General features: G+C 43.4%; 1 protein-coding gene across 1 annotated transcript; it reads left to right on the top strand.

The window, feature by feature from the left end:
* The first annotated feature begins 322 nt into the window (after positions 1–322).
* On the top strand, positions 323–15,226 carry CISD2 (CDGSH iron sulfur domain 2). The gene is made up of 3 exons (XM_077300754.1): positions 323–570; positions 13,142–13,356; positions 14,839–15,226. The coding sequence occupies exons 1-3, from the start codon at positions 324–326 to the stop codon at positions 14,926–14,928; spliced, it is 552 nt and encodes a 183-aa protein (XP_077156869.1). The 5' UTR covers position 323; the 3' UTR covers positions 14,929–15,226.
* The last annotated feature ends 561 nt before the right edge of the window (positions 15,227–15,787 follow it).

Below are 15,787 nucleotides of genomic sequence, written 5' to 3'. Positions count from 1 at the left end.
GTTTGACTACCCCTGGGTTTAGCCATGGAGCAAGGACCCCACACACACAACGCCTCCTCCCCACGGATCAGGGCCAGTTACCCGCTCTCCTCCCCACTTTTCTCTCTCTTTGGAGCCACACCCCCTTTCCTCTGTGGGGCGCGCCTCCGCCAGCCCCCCCCCCCCCGGGCATCCCGCGCATCCCGCGCCTCACGCGGAACGATGCTCGCCAAAGGCGGCGGGAGCGGCCGCGCGAGGCCGACGCCTCCCCGGAGGCCCACCCCGAACCTCCCCTCTGCCCTCCTCTTCCTCCCGGCCCTCGGCCTCAGCAGCGCCATGTGCGCATGCTCCCTGGCGGAGAGGGCCCTTCTCCCAGCGGGAAGAAGAAGAAGAAGAAGGGCAAAGTCGAGCCTGGCTTGAGAAGGGCTCGCGAGAGCGGCAGGGAGCCGAGCCGAGCCGAGCCTGCCTTTGCCGCCCTCGCCGGCGCCATGGTGCTGGACAGCCTGGCCCGCATTATTAAAGTGCAGCTGCCCGCCTACCTCAAGCGCCTGCCCATGCCGGAGAGCATCAGCGGCTTCCTCAGGCTGACAGGTTAGGGGGCGAGAGGTTGGGGCCCGGAGGGCTGGCTGGCTGGCTGGCTGGCTGGCGTCCCCTCCTTTCCCCTTTGCAAACTTGTTCGCTTCGCTTTGCGTGGTGACGGGAAAACAGGCGGTGTTCCCTACACGAGCGCCTCTGTTAGGATAGGCACCCGCACTAGATTTGAAGCCCTCTGGGGAGTATAATCCAGGGGTAGTCAACCTGTGGTCCTCCAGATGACCATGGACTACAATTCCCATGAGCCCCTGGCAGTGTTTGCTGGCGAGGGCTCATGGTCATTGTAGTCCATGGACATCTGGAGGACCACAGGTTAATCCACAAGTGCAGAATGCCCTTATTTTCATTCCCTCTTGGTTCCTTTTTCCGGCTTGCGTGGAAAAGTTTCCGCTCCATTCAATTTGCATCTTCCTCCAGGCCACCGGCCTTCTTCATCAGGACTCCTCTTTGTTGCTTGCACCTCCCTCGCCTTGCCCCTTCCTGACATTAATATATATGTTTTTGCTCTTCTTCTTCTTCTCTTTGTGCCTTCTAGTAGTTCCTTCTACTTTGGTGAACCGCAAGTGAGAGATGTTTCTCATTCAGCTGAGCGGCTCTTAACTGGCGGGAAAGTTTCAAAAGTTCACTTTGAAAGTCAAACCTCCCAAGCTTGTTGCAACTTGCCCACAGGGAAAGCTGCAGCTGAGTGACGTTGTTGGTATCTACTGTTGTTGATTTGGTTGAGTGAACTCATGGATAAATCACATTTAACTGTGTAGAACTGGACTGTAGATGCCTAGCAAACGTCAGCCTTGTTCAGTATGGAAATATCCACAGCAGACACATAAAGTTGTATACAAAATGGTAATCTCTTTAACCTTTTTAATTATATGCTCATGGAAAAAGTGAGAGAATTTCCACTCATCCTTTCATCCATGCATATAAGCAAGTGTGCATTTGCATTCATTGTACATGTACATGGAAGCTTGCATATTTGAATGTGAATTTTCTTTAAAAGTTTATACTTTATATTTTTTATTTTTACACTGCCACTCCAAGCATGAATTAGTGTGCAATACAAGTGTCTCATCTTGTATATATTGCATAACAGAACAAAGGGGATTCTAGACAAAATTATTTAATGGATCTTTGTTAATCTTTTAATATCCTTTAACCAGTCATTCATAACTGCAACAATGAAATATTGAGCATTTGTGGTTGATGCCCTTTGTATGCATATTTATATCTATATTATGGATTGATAGTAGGAACCAGTCGGTTATTTTTTGATTAATCAGGAATACATACAAATTATCCTGTATATGTGCTGTAATTCCTTCCTACTTAGTGCACCACAGATTCCCCTTCCTCTTGTGGCACCAAGAATTTTGGCAAAGGAATTCATTGCCGGTTAAGATTTTCCTGCACAAAAACCGCAGGAATATTCAAGAAAGCTATATATAGTTCATTATGACACAGCCACTTGTTTATACCTGTATATCTTACTACATGTAAGATATGTATGTACAAGATATACCTGTATATCTTACTATATGTACCTCGTTTTCCTGAGCATAATTAAGGAAAGTAGCAATTAAAATCCTCAGAGTAGAGAAAATGTGTCATTTAGTTATATTGATCCCAAAGACTGAGACCCTTAGCATTGTGTTGGATGCATCTGTCAGTTCTGCTGGTGAAAAAGGGACCTTTAAACACCCCAAATGCCTATCTTGGATATCAAGGGATCCAAAATGATTTTTCAAAACACTATGGGACAGGGCAGTAGTAAGGAAAATTTGGAAAAAAATGAATACAGAAGTTGGCTAGCTCCAACCCAGTATATATGTTTATTGGCACAACAGGAAGTGCTTTCTTCTCTGGAATCTTTAGTTCCAGTACTCAGGAAGTTTTAGGGACCTGCTACAATAAGAGTATGTGATGAAGTAACTAGTTGTAGACCATGTAGGTCAGTGGTTTGTTTTATAAGGCGGCTCTCTGTTTGTATGGTATTAGAGGATGGAGCAGAGTTGTTCTCTCTTGCCCCGGAGGGACGGACCAGAACCAGTAGGATGAAATTAATTCAAAAGAAATTCCGTCTCAACATCCGGAAGAAGTTCTTGACAGACAGAGCAGTTTCTCAGCGGAACAGGCTTCCTCAGGAGGTGGTGGGTTTGGAAATTTTGGGAAATTTTTAAACAGAGGCTGGATAGATATCCGACAGAGACGCTGATTCTGTGAAGGTTCAAGGGGGTGGCAGGTTACAGTGGATGAGCGATAGGGTTGTGAGTGTCCTGCATTGTGCGGGGGGTTAGACTAGATGACCCAGGAGATCCCGTCCAGTTCTATGATTCTATCCCTCACAAAATCCTGTGCCTCATGGAACATAAGAACCTTGCCGGATCAGACTTGTGGTCCATCTAGTCCAGTATTTGGCCTCATACAGGGACAACCAGTTGCTAAGGAGATCTAGCAACAGGCCATATAGGCCTAGGCCTTCCTCTGATGTTGCCTCTTGGCACTGGTATTCAGAGGTTTACTGCCTTTGAGCATGGAGGTTCCCTTCAGTCACTGCGGCTAATAGCCACTGATAGACCAATCATCATGTAACATGGAAGCTACTAGTCATTCAGTGAAAGATGTCACACTGTCTTGGCAGAAGAGATGGAATTCCTCATGAGTATCTCAGGAGGTGCAAAAGAACTTTGTTCTTTTCTCGGTTTCCCGCAGGTGAATTGGTCTCCTGTGATGTATTTTACTGATACAGCAAAAGAAAAGTGCACTTGTTGCACAAGCTTTTGAATGCGGCCTGCACCATTCAAAATTGTGTGTTGATTCCCTACCACCACCACCATTGAAGCATCCTCACAAAGATGGGACATGCATTAAACTGGAGCAATGTCCCGAAACCAACACAACATTGCTATCTCTCCTATCTCTGGATTTTATATCTTACCTCCAGCTATGTACAATCTGTAAACTCAACGTGCTCAACGTAAATGTAAAGGCACCTAAGGCTAAATGAGTTTAGGCTTTCATGAATAGGAGCAGTATAGGCTAGAGGGGCTGGAATCTTGTTGATCAGGATAGGCACTAGTTGAAGGCAGCCTATGTGCTGAGTAAAAACAGAATGTTGTTTTGCTTGCCCTTCCTGATGGAAACTATTCTTTTGTTTTATTAACCTGCTCATAATACAGAGGGCAGCTTCAAACACAAGAGAAACCATTTCTTCGAATCCACCTTTTTCCCTTTACTACCTCCTCTGTTTGTCACTTGCTTGCTTCCCTAAATAGCTCATACCTTTCAAGCCCAGCCAGTCTGCCAGAACAAATTTGCCCTCCACCAAATACTCATTGACATAAATCTATTATGTATACTTTCCTTAATGCTGAAAGAGAAGGCATCTTCAGCATCTACTCTGATAAGCCATATTATAGGAGTGGGCCTACCATAAAAATGTCCATGACCTGACTGTGGCCAGACTGCCCTTCCTCAGAGAGAACTGCCTGAAGAACATAGGAAAAGGAAGGCATGGAGAAACTTAGGACGTTCAAAGAGAGGAGCTGGCAAACATCAGGACATGAGATGAGCCTAGGCTGATGATCCATCTCATCTAGCATCCTATCTCACACAGCCGCTAACCAGTGCTGGAGGTCCAAGACCTTCCCCTGATGTTGCCTCCTGGCATACTTGTTCAGAGGTTTAGTGCCTCTGAATGTGGAAGTTCTGCTTAGTCACCAGGGCTGGTAGCCTCTAATAAGACTATGACTCTATCTAATTCTCTTACAAGCAGACTCCCATCACATTCCTGACTGGGGACATTGTGACAGAATGGGGCCAAAGAGTCCTACAATGCCTTCAGTTCTTTCGAATTCCTTGCAGAAAGAGCTTTCTATTACTTCTATTACTACATAGGATTTGCACATAACGTTGTCACCTTTGTTTTGACTTGCAGTGGTCTGGCACACAAAGTTAGCAGGTGATATTTTTCTTGATAGGGACCTCAGTAGGCCAGTAAATGTGTCCATGGTAGGCTGCTGTTAAAGACACGCCTTTTCCAGTATTTTATTTTTATTTTATTTATCATATTTATATACCGCCATTCCCGAAGGCTCAGGGCGGTTTACATAGAACTGAAACTATTCATGGAACCATACATATAACTATAACATTCATAGTATTAGCTGATAATAACTGGGTAGCAGTATAACATAAACCAGGGGTAGTCAAACTGCAGCCTTCCAGATGTCCATGGACTACAATTCCCATGAGCCCCTGCCAGCATTTTCTGGCAGGTTCTCATGGGAATTGTAGTCCATGAACATCTGGAGGGCCACAGTTTGACTACCCCTGACATAAACAATAGTAATTCAAACATGTCCAAGAGTCTTAGTGGGTTTCTGGGAGGGGGGGCAGGGGCCCTGCAGATGTTGACTGATTGTGCCCCCCAGAGGTCATTAAGATCATCTGACCAAAACCTGCTCAGGATCCCCGGCCCAAAGGAAGTGAGATTGGCCTTGGCCCCATCCTGGTGGAACACTCTGCCAAGAGAAATCAGGGCCCTGCAGGGCCTTAACCAGTTCCGCAGGGCCTGCAAGACAGCTGTTCCGCCAGAGAAGAAGTGCTAGCCTCACTGCTCCAAACTATGAGAAAATCTGACCTCTAAAGCTTTGTCACCACCTCCCCAAACCTAAACTGAAACTAGTTGGGGGCTACAGAAATATAATGTTCTTCTGCTGTTTATAATGTTATTGATTGTTGATCGGTGTTGTTACTTTTTTGAGTGTTTAGGAAGGTCAGGCTAGAAAAATATTTGCTTATTTAGTTGGAGGGCCTGGAAAACATAATGCCAGCAGTTTCAAAACACTACTTTGTTTTCTTTATTTACTATGGCTGCCTATGAGGAGGGGCTGAGGGATGAGGTAAAAGGAGCCTGTCCAGTCTGGCTGAATGACAGCAGTGGGGAATGCCTGCTACCTCCAGGCTAAGTTTAAAGGAAAGGCTCTCATTCCTACAAAGACATCAGGTGAACGTCAGAAAAACCCTGATCCTGAAATACTGAAAAGTCATGCAAAGGACTTAAGCAAAATGAGATTTTTAGCAACTGTGAGACTCTTGTTTCTTATTACTTTTGTCCCTTTTAATATACGCTGCTTTGTGGTTTCAAAGCACTTTTTAAATGAAAGCTAATAATCATGGGTCGCCATACACAAAACCCATTGCACGGACAATCATCCAGCCCTAATTGGTCACTTGGTGAGTTCCAAGCCTTTGGGGCTGTTACGATACAAGCCCCAGAATGCACCTGGACACATAAGCAATGTTACATTTGTTTGCCATTGTAGCGATAGTGGTTGTGGAAAGTGGCATAAAGGCCCAGCTGACTTATGGTGACCCTCATGGGGGTTTCACGGCAAGAGATGGACACAAGTGGTTTGCTGCCGCCTGCCCCTGCATAGCGATCCTGGACCTCCTTGGTGGTTTCCCATCCAGGTACAACCAGAGCTGAACCTGCTTAACCTCTGAGATCTGACATGACCAAACCAGTCTGGGCTGTACAGGTCAGGAATTAGTAGCCATCAGGAAATCCAGGAGGACGATGGCTTTGTCCTGCCCCTGGCAGTATTAGGATGCTAGTGCTGGCTTTTAGCAAACGATCTGACAAAGGAGAAACTGGTTTCCCCTTAATGTTGAGCCACTGACAAAGAGGAAGAAGATGAATCGGGTTTTGCTTTTTTTAACCTGCTTTTTACCACCTGAAGGAGTCTCAAAGTGACTTTCAAGCACCTTCCCTTCCTCTCCCCACACCCTATGGTGAGGCTGAGAGAGCTCTGAGAGAACTGAGACTGATCCAAGGTCACCCAGCTGACTGCTTGTGGAGGAGTGGGGAATCAAACTCAGTTCTCCAGACTAGAGCTGCTGCTCTTAACCACGACAGCACGCTGGCTCTCAGGTGAAAGGTAGAGAGCAACGAAGTCTGCAGATAACCCAGCATTGCTGTGCCTTGCAGGGACTCTTCTTTTTTTCAGTTCCTGTCCGTGGTCCCAGTTGCTTCTGCAGAAACTATGGCCTCACGATGACGGTGCTTTCTATGCTGATGTAATTGATTAAACTGGTGGTGGTGGTCTGGCAACTTTTATCTGTTCCCTGCAGAGTGTGTCTGACCGACTCAAAGGAAGATATAGGGCTACTCCTGAGACCTACAGTCCATGCACCTCTAGATGCATTCCAGGAGGGCGGAAAGGTTAAGGTCATCTTCTTGTCGTCTTGTTAAGTGTGTATATAAGAGGCTGAGAAGGCAGGAACCACCTTGATTGGACCAGTTTATTCATGATTCTGACTCCAACATTGGCCTTACTGGTGCCTTATCCTCTGTTTGATCTCTAAACCTAGAAGTTGGGAGACTGCCTCTGAACTTCTAGTTATTATGGCTAATTAGCTGTTTGATAAAATTTATGTCTAATCATTTAAAAACAACCACCACCACCCAGAGCTAAAGAGAACATTGTAGGTTCCAGAATATGTGAAGCTGCCTTATATAATTTCAGACCATTGGTCCACCCAACTCAGTAATGCCCGTTCTGATGGGTGGCAGGGCTCCAGGGCCTTAGGCTGAGAAAATGTGTGCAATACTTCTCATACATTGCCTTTCACCCAGGAGAATGGATTGTATAAATTAGTTATTCATTAAAGTGTTTGTCTTGAATCCTATTATGCATAGTTACTTGCATAAAGTTTTAATTTTATTCCAGCCTGATGGTCCTTAAATGCATGCTTGTGAAACTGGGCAAGTTCTTAACATTTTGCATGGCTGTGTTTCCAGCCAAGTACTCAGGAAGCCATGCTGTTCTCCTTAAACTTGAATTCCTTTAGTAGCGCATCTTTCAGATGTGTGTTTTGCTTTTGCAGATGGTGGGTTGCAGAAGTATTGGAAATGAATTGCTGAGATCATCGAAAGGATTGTTGTCATTTCTGGATTAGAGGGTGGGACCACCCAAAGACAGAATTCTGGTGATGGGGAATATTGCTGCAGTCTGTATCAGCCTGCTAAATACATTTGTCCATGGTTTGGATCTATAGAAGTCCTTTGATTTATTCTTGGCACTATCAGAGAACTGAAATAACATAATTATTTTCATCTTTTCCCATATTCTGAGGTTGCATTCTGCAGACTCCTTACTCTGCAGAAATGCCAAGACTACTTTGCAATAGTGAGTCCAAGCTGTCTAGCAGCTGTTTGAAACTTGAAGAGGAAATATTCTGCCTGTTAAACTTTGAAGAGAACATAATTCAGGAAGGAATTTGCATAAAAATTACATTTGCAAATAGAAGTGTTTTTAGTTTAGTCTCTTGTGAGTAGCTGGACTGTTGGTTGAGAAGGACTTAATATATTCTCCTTGTTTAAATATTTCCCTTTTTTGCTTATACAATCAATGCTGCAAAGTTTCCATGTTAGCCCTTATTCAGCAGTTTTTTATTTTAATGCCTTGTTGGTCCCATTCTGATCCTCCTTTGGAGTTTGTTTTTATTCTATTGTTGCCGTTATTTTGTTGAGTAGATTACATGAATGTTTAACCAAAAGTAATCCCGTATTTTTTGAATCTGATGATTATGTTTAAGATCTATCTATCTACCTACCTACCTACCTACCTACCTACCTACCGCCCTCCCCGGAGGCTCAGGGCGGTTTACATAAAACATATAAAGAATACATGAAACAATCCATAACAATCCACAACATATAAGTAACCGTAACAATAATACTAATAACGAGAAATTGTAACAGTGCAAACAGGTTGTGATTGTGTTATGCATGTGACCTTTCTGTCTGTCTGTCTGAAACAGAGTTTGTTGCTCATGCTAATATAAAGGCTATTTTCATATTATAGCACTCTGTTTTATCAAGCAGCATCCTGACAATAGTCTTCATTAAGTCAGGGAGAAGAAAATCCATGCCATATATAGTTTCCTGAACACTATTCCCTCTTCTGCAGTCTTTAGAGTTACAGTAAAGTAAAGGTAAAGGTATCCCCTGTGCAAGCACCGAGACCCTTGGGGTGACGCCCTCTAGCGTTTTCGTGGCAGACTCAATACGGGGTGGTTTGCCAGTGCCTTCCCCAGTCATGACCGTTTACCCCCCAGCACGCTGGGTACTCATTTACCGACCTCGGAAGGATACATATATGCTATTAGGTTAAATACTAGCCCCCATGGATACATAGAACAATGTTCTCAAGGTCTCTCTCTTCCATCATTTCAAACTTGGTAGATACAGCTGTATTGGGGCGGGGGAGGGATTTAAGCCCTTATGATTGTATTCTGAAACAAAACACTGTCAGAACATCCTGTAACATTATTTTAAAGTTATTTTTGATTTAACGAGGATGGATTAAAACGTGTATTTCATCTCAGAAGCAAATAAAAGTGAGAGAATCTTTGTGCCTTTAGATAAAATCTTCAAAATGATACATGCTTTCATGACACAACTTATTTCAAGAGGGAGCTGTACAATCTAAGGTGGAAAGAGGGCTTGAAAAACCATCAGTTTTCTTCCATATTTATCTGTGCTGTCAATGAGAATGAAATTCCTCTGCCTTCTTCAATTATTAAGAGGTATATTATATGGTTATGCCCTTTTTTCATGTATGACCATAGAACAACTCACTGTTATATTTGAACACTCTCACACCCTCATTTCTTTGGTACATTGTCACTTTTAAGAAGACATTTCATTCAATAGCAAAGTAAGGTAGTCAAGTTAATGTAGACATTTTCACGAGCCAAGTATACTAATTTGAACATTGTTGTTGTTGTTGTTGTTGTTGTTAGGTGTGAGATCGTGTCCGACCCATTGTGACCCCATGGACAATGATCCTCCAGGCCTTCCTGGCCTCTACCATTCCCCGGAGTCCATTTAAGTTTGCACCGACTGCTTCAGTGACTCCATCCAGCCACCTCATTCTCTGTCGTCCCCTTCTTCTTTTGCCCTCAATTGTTCCCAGCATTAGGCTCTTCTCCAGGGAGTCCTTCTGCTTCTTGACATTCTGCTCTACATTCTCAAATTGAGCTTTAGTGGAAATGCAGGGTTTTATGTATATTACTAGATTCAAAGCCCGTTCGTGAGAACAGGCTTTCAAGAAGCCCCCCCCCCCCGCCACGGCCGCCCATCAGACACATAGATGCGGCATTGCCCCCAGGTGCGGCATTTCCGGGCCTGGTGGGAAGGCCCCCCCCGGCAGTGGCGCAGCCTTCCCCTGGGGCCTAGAAGCAAGGGCCCCAGGGGGAAGGCCTCCTTCTGTACTCACGGTGTCTTGCCGCTTCCCCATTGCTTTCTGGCCTGTCCTGGTGAGGGCCTAGATTGTGCCCTCACCCAATTGGCTAGAACTGCTGTCTTTCCTGGTGAGGGGCCTTCCAATTGGCCCCTCACGTGGCCTGGCCCCACCCACTCTCCATTCCCTTACCCCTTAGCGAAATATGAAGGTGGAAAGATATCAGATCTAGCTGTTGAATGAGCCTCTTGCATGTCCTTTCCTTGTCTAAAATAATAGGTTGGAAAGAATGTGAATACATGTTGATTTGATAATTAGATAGCATGGTTGTTTTCTAATCCAAAGAAGATTGGATGGCCAAAGTATCTTTTTAAGTATGACAAGTATGGAAAGGCTGATTAATGAACATAGCATTTATGGTTTACAAATGCAGTGCGTAGATCAAAGCTATGTCAGTCTGACATTTGCAAAAATTGTCAGGGAGTCTTGCTTACTCAGGAAAACTGCTGTTGAAACTTTCTGACAATGGGCATTTTTGCCTTTGGCCAGTAAACCAAAGGACAGGTAGCAGAGTAATGCTCTGCTGAGTTAAGTAACTTTGCTTAGGATTTTACTGATGGAACCTCATAGCCGTTTATGCACTGGGAACTTCACTGCCCCAGCTCCCGTACAGGAGCACAAATCAGGGGCGGATGAGGTGCACCGGGCCAAATGCTCCCCCATGTGAGTGCAGTAAGAGGTGGGGCAGCCTGCCACAACTAAAACTCCAGCCTCCAGACCAGCATGAAACCTCCAGTGCGTAAACGGTCATAATGAAGATTCCCAAGGAAGTAAAACATGTACATGAGACAGTGGGTTAATCTTTCCCTTGGAGTGCCAATGGGGGGATGGGGGAAAGATAGCATACTGTAACACACCAGTTGGAAAGAAAGTAGGGCACCATTATTCTTCTTAGGGTGCAAGTAAACTATACTGGAGTGAGGAAATGCAGCACAAAGAATGGGGAATGTCTCCTTCATATGAGATTTCTTTAGGAGCTACATCTATAGCATACATATTACCTACATTTGAACACTTTCCCCTAAGACCTGCAAATTGTTTTTCTGACCTAGTTCAGATCAACTTTTGGCAATCTACCATTAGTTTGCATAGCAAGGCTCTGTGTTTATATTTTAGAGAGGTGTTTTTTTTTCTAGAGGAAGTAGGTGTTTTGTTTCCCAAACTTTTAGCACTAGGACAGTGACAGAGATGAAACATGTAGAGAGTTGGAATACAAAGCCCTAGCCCATGTGGGCCCACATCAGAAGTGCAACATAAAGATGTAGTTGCCTCCATGAAGCATCTCTTTCATGAACCAAGTTGCGCCTTCTGTTCATCTCAGTGAGGCTACACCACACACATTCATGAGGGACTGTCATTCTCGCTAGATTATTCAAAATGTCATGTGATATCTGCATGGGAATACAGTGCCTTTGTCTTAGATTCTCTCCCATCCTCTTCCTTCTTCCCTCCCAACAAAGCAGGGTCAGTGTGAGAATCCTGGGAACCAATTTTGCAAGAAGCAGTTCATTCATACAAAGAAAATAAGGAAAGTGGATAAGGAAGGAAGAACAGCCATTACTGGTCCCTGGCCCCAAAGAAGCACTCCTGGACTCAACCTGGGCAAGGGCTTTTTCTATCCTGGCCCGGACCTGGTGGAATGAGCTCCCAGAAGAGCTGAAGGCCCTGACGAAGCTTTCTCAGTTCCACATGGCCTGCAAAACGAAGCTCTTTCACCAGGTCTTTTGTTGGAAGGCCAAGACCACGAACAACTAGGGTCCCTCCTCTGGCCAACATGATCCCATTCTGCGAACCTCTACCCTGTGAATGATTGACTGAGATGGGGGAGGAATGGGGGCTATGCCGCCTTATGTATTTTATGATATTAGGGGTTCTGACTGTTTTACTGGGAGGTTTACTTGGTTTTATGTAATCTGCCACAAGTCCACAGAAAGTGGTGGTATACAAATTAAAATAATAAATAAACTTTCTAATGCCCATGTAGTTCATTATTTCCTAGTTTAGCATGCTATGATAGAGCCCGGACTGATAATGAACCAGCCAGGACTTTGGAGTCAGCTTGAAGGTACCCAAGCATTTTCTCCTTAAACCACTTGGTCTTGTGAATCAGAGTTAATCTGATATAACATTCCTAGTCAGCAATCTAATCGTGTCCTCAGTGATAGCCATTGTATTATACTTTTTGTTTATTTACATTTTAATTTCTGTTCACCTAGCCAGTCGTATGACTCAGAATCAAGGTAAAAGAATATAAAGCAGCATAAAATCCTCCCCCTATTTAAATAAAGCTTGACATAAAAGGGCAAAAGAATATATACTACACTCAACAATTTAACAAAAATATTTTCAACAGTTGTTTAAAAAAAATCATTTGAGCAAGCCTGGCCTATTCTACTGGCAGGGTTAGGCGGAGTGAGGTCTGCAGTACCAGAAATTTATATTACACAACATTTGTCTTCAGTATGAAAAATAGCCTTATCATAAGTGTTTGGCAATGCAGTGGCGTTTATAATTTTTTAAAAAATAGGGAAGTATTTAGGCGTGCTCTATGGAGAAATCATGAAAAAGCTCCCATAGCCCCCCAAAGTTGAAAAAAACCACATGTCTTAACATTAAATTTTGAACACTATACATGATATCATTCACAATAGAATTGTTGACCAGTATGCCTCTTGCTTTCTGTTTGCTATGTATTTGTCTGGATTTCCAGGCATACTGTGTTCCTGAACAATTTGTTGGTTATGTTGAGAATATGTATATCATTTACAATGAGCATAGTTAGCACTATATTATTATTATTACTGTCTGTATACTGCCCTTCCCGACAATGGGTTCAGGACAGTTCACAAGATCATCAATTAAAACATACATAATACAATTTACAATTTAAAATGTCCATGGTTCAGCAATATTTAATATGCTGTGATATGACTAGAACCAAGAAATTAAGTGCCCCATAAAAACCAAAAGGCAGGAAAGACCTGCCTTCTGCTCTCCTTTTGTGCCAGATGTACTGGTGGAGTTGTAATGTATCAGACACCAGCTATCCCATCATTCTGGTGCATGGCGAGGAGAGTGTGCATGACAGTGCTACTACTTCCTGAAGGTGGTTGATACTTCCCCTGCCAGGATCCGGAGCTAAGCTCTAGATAGCAGCTGCAGGGATAATGGCCTTATGCTGTTTGGAACAGGCTAGTTCAATAGCAACTAATGTTGAAAATTGTTCATGGTGCATAAAACCTTAGGATCTGGTTTGTGCTCAGTTTCAGAATGGCTGCGATTACTGCCTTTCCTGGGTGTCCTTGCTCTGCTTGGGTATCTTGCTGTTCGTCCATTCCTTCCAAAAAAGAAGCAGCAGAAGGATAGCCTGATTAATCTCAAAATCCAGAAGGAGAATCCCAAAGTAGTGAATGAAATCAACATTGAGGATCTGTGTCACACTAAGGCAGTATACTGCAGGTGTTGGCGCTCGAAAACGGTGAGTGGCTTCTTTCTATGTATAATCAAAGGATTGTCTTTTTGTTAATGATTTATACCTTGTGTGATACAAAACTGTCATAAATATACAGTAGGAGTTTCCATAAACTTTTATAGTTTTCTCTTCTTGCGGTAGTTCAGTTCCTGCTCCTGACACACAGTTGTTCACACCAAGACACTTGCAGGCCCAAATCATTATCATAAATTGAGAGAATGCTTTGTGGATGTGTTGCCACCATTATCTGGAGAGACCTGAAGCCAAGGTTTCCAAATCTGGTTTGCCAACCATTCACAAGCCACAGTGTCAGTTCAGACAACCTGTCCAATTATAACTTGTATAACAATGGCTTTATATGGTCTTGATAGTGTCCCTGTATCCCAGTCCCTCTTACACTCCAGTGGACTCTGCTGGAGGGTTTGTGTCTATCTATATGATGATTGTGTTGCTTCAGGAAGAGGGTGGAAGGTACAAAGAGACCAGGCAAGACTGTGTGAAAAGACACTAAAGAAGGAAAGCGATAGTGATGGAATGGCATATTAGGTCACTGTATACCAGCAGATTCTGCAGCTCTTACATCTGAATGTAAACTCTTTTGAGGCTATAACAAACGTTTTGAAATTCCAAAGAATCCATGTTTTGGTGAACGTGAGCTCACAGGGAGGCATTAAATGGTTGCTACCTCTGTGGTTCAAAACCGGCAAAAGGCATGGAGCAAGTGAATATAATATTGCTTGCAAGGCAAACAGTGGCTCATTAGATTGTATGCATGATCCCATGCTTGGGATCAAGATAGTGGACTACCTGCTTCCATGTGAACTTACCCACCAAAACCCTCTTGGGAAGCCTTGCTTCAATCATCCATTCTTCCACAAGTGAGATGAGTTGTTCAAAAGGCAAGATCTTCTCAGTGGTGAAATGCCTTCCCCTCAGCTCTTCACCTTGGCCCAAAGCTTTCTAAGTCTTCGGTGCCCAGACAAAACATGCCTGCTTTCCCCGGCATTTTGTTTATCTTAGTTGCTGTTTGTAGGTTTTGACATATTTATTTCTTCATGCTGGTTTATATTTTACTGGATTTATTGTAACTAGTATGTTATGTCAGCCTCTGGAGTTATTTGATGCTTCTAGTAATTGATGTTGCAAGAGCATATCAGTTATTAAATTCTTGATGCCATTCCCAAAACTACTTTTAACGCTGTCAAGGGTTTTTATCCAGGTTTATTCTTGTTTAATTGTGAAGTGTGAGGTTATGAATTTAACAGAAATCTACTTTGTGAACCATTTAGTTAAGAGTGGGATAAAAATAGGATAAATGGTAACAATCCTGGTACTTGGGTGTTTTCCCATCTCCATCTCTTAAGCTAATGTTTGACATCCAAATATGTCCTAGCTAAGCTAGGCTCATGAATATCAATCTTTCCATGAATGTAAGCATAATACACAGGTTAGTTACATCCATCTTTTCTTTTTTCCCCCCCTTTTTAGTTCCCCGTCTGCGATGGTTCTCACAACAAGCACAATGAGTCAACAGGAGATAACGTGGGTCCATTGATACTCAAGAAGAAAGAAGTATAGCAACTCCTTAACTCAACCATGACTGAAAGGAAATTCTACTGTTGCCCCATCTGTGGCAGTGCTTTCGGTCTCAGAATTGCTGTAGTCTTGACTTCTGATTTATTTTTAGATTTCTTTAGATTTATAGACTGTGCTAAATAGGCTCCGATATTTTATATGGTAGGAAAAATAATGTCTAATGTTACAAAAATCTCCCCCCTAAACATTGGTGTCAATCAGTGTAACAGAATTACCATTCCTGGAGTTTCCATGTAACATTGTTTGGTATGAATATCTTGTAATAAAACATTAGACCACACGTGTGTTGCTGGTCTTCTGCATTACATATGGAACTGGGTTTAGAACCAACTGAACCACTGAAGAACTCGGGGAATTATAGAAGAGAATCCCTTGTTCTGATATTGGGGTTAGTCTGATTATGTCTTTGAACAAAAGAGCTGTGGCCAAAATCTTCACCAGTTCTGTAAGTCCTCTCTTGTTTGCAGCGTCAATCTACAATGGAAATTAAGAGAGGTGTGGTTTCATAGCTTCTTACAGTTCTTGAGATTTGTGGGATGGCAGTAATTAACCAACCTGGAAAGTGGTTAATAGGATTCTTGTGGACATCACCCCTCCAGAATGAGCCCTGCCCATCAGCTCTAAGGTGGGCAGCCCCGCCGCCTTAAAACACTCCCCCCCCCCCTGCCTTGGCAGGTAGGGGGTGGAGCCCATTGTATTTTTTCATGAACGGGCTTGTACTAACAGTAAACATAGAGTTTGATAGAAAGTATCCTTGACCAGGATATCGTTCAAGCAAAAAAACAGTGCATCTGCTCCATTTCCCTGCCCCTAAGCATACTCATTGTAGATAGGTTTCTAT

The sequence above is a fragment of the Paroedura picta genome, chromosome 10 (genome assembly GCF_049243985.1).
Source record: "Paroedura picta isolate Pp20150507F chromosome 10, Ppicta_v3.0, whole genome shotgun sequence".
NCBI classification, from domain to species: Eukaryota; Metazoa; Chordata; class Lepidosauria; order Squamata; family Gekkonidae; genus Paroedura; species Paroedura picta.
The sequence above is the reverse complement of the archived record's forward strand: the minus strand, read 5'-3'. Positions and strand labels throughout refer to the sequence as shown.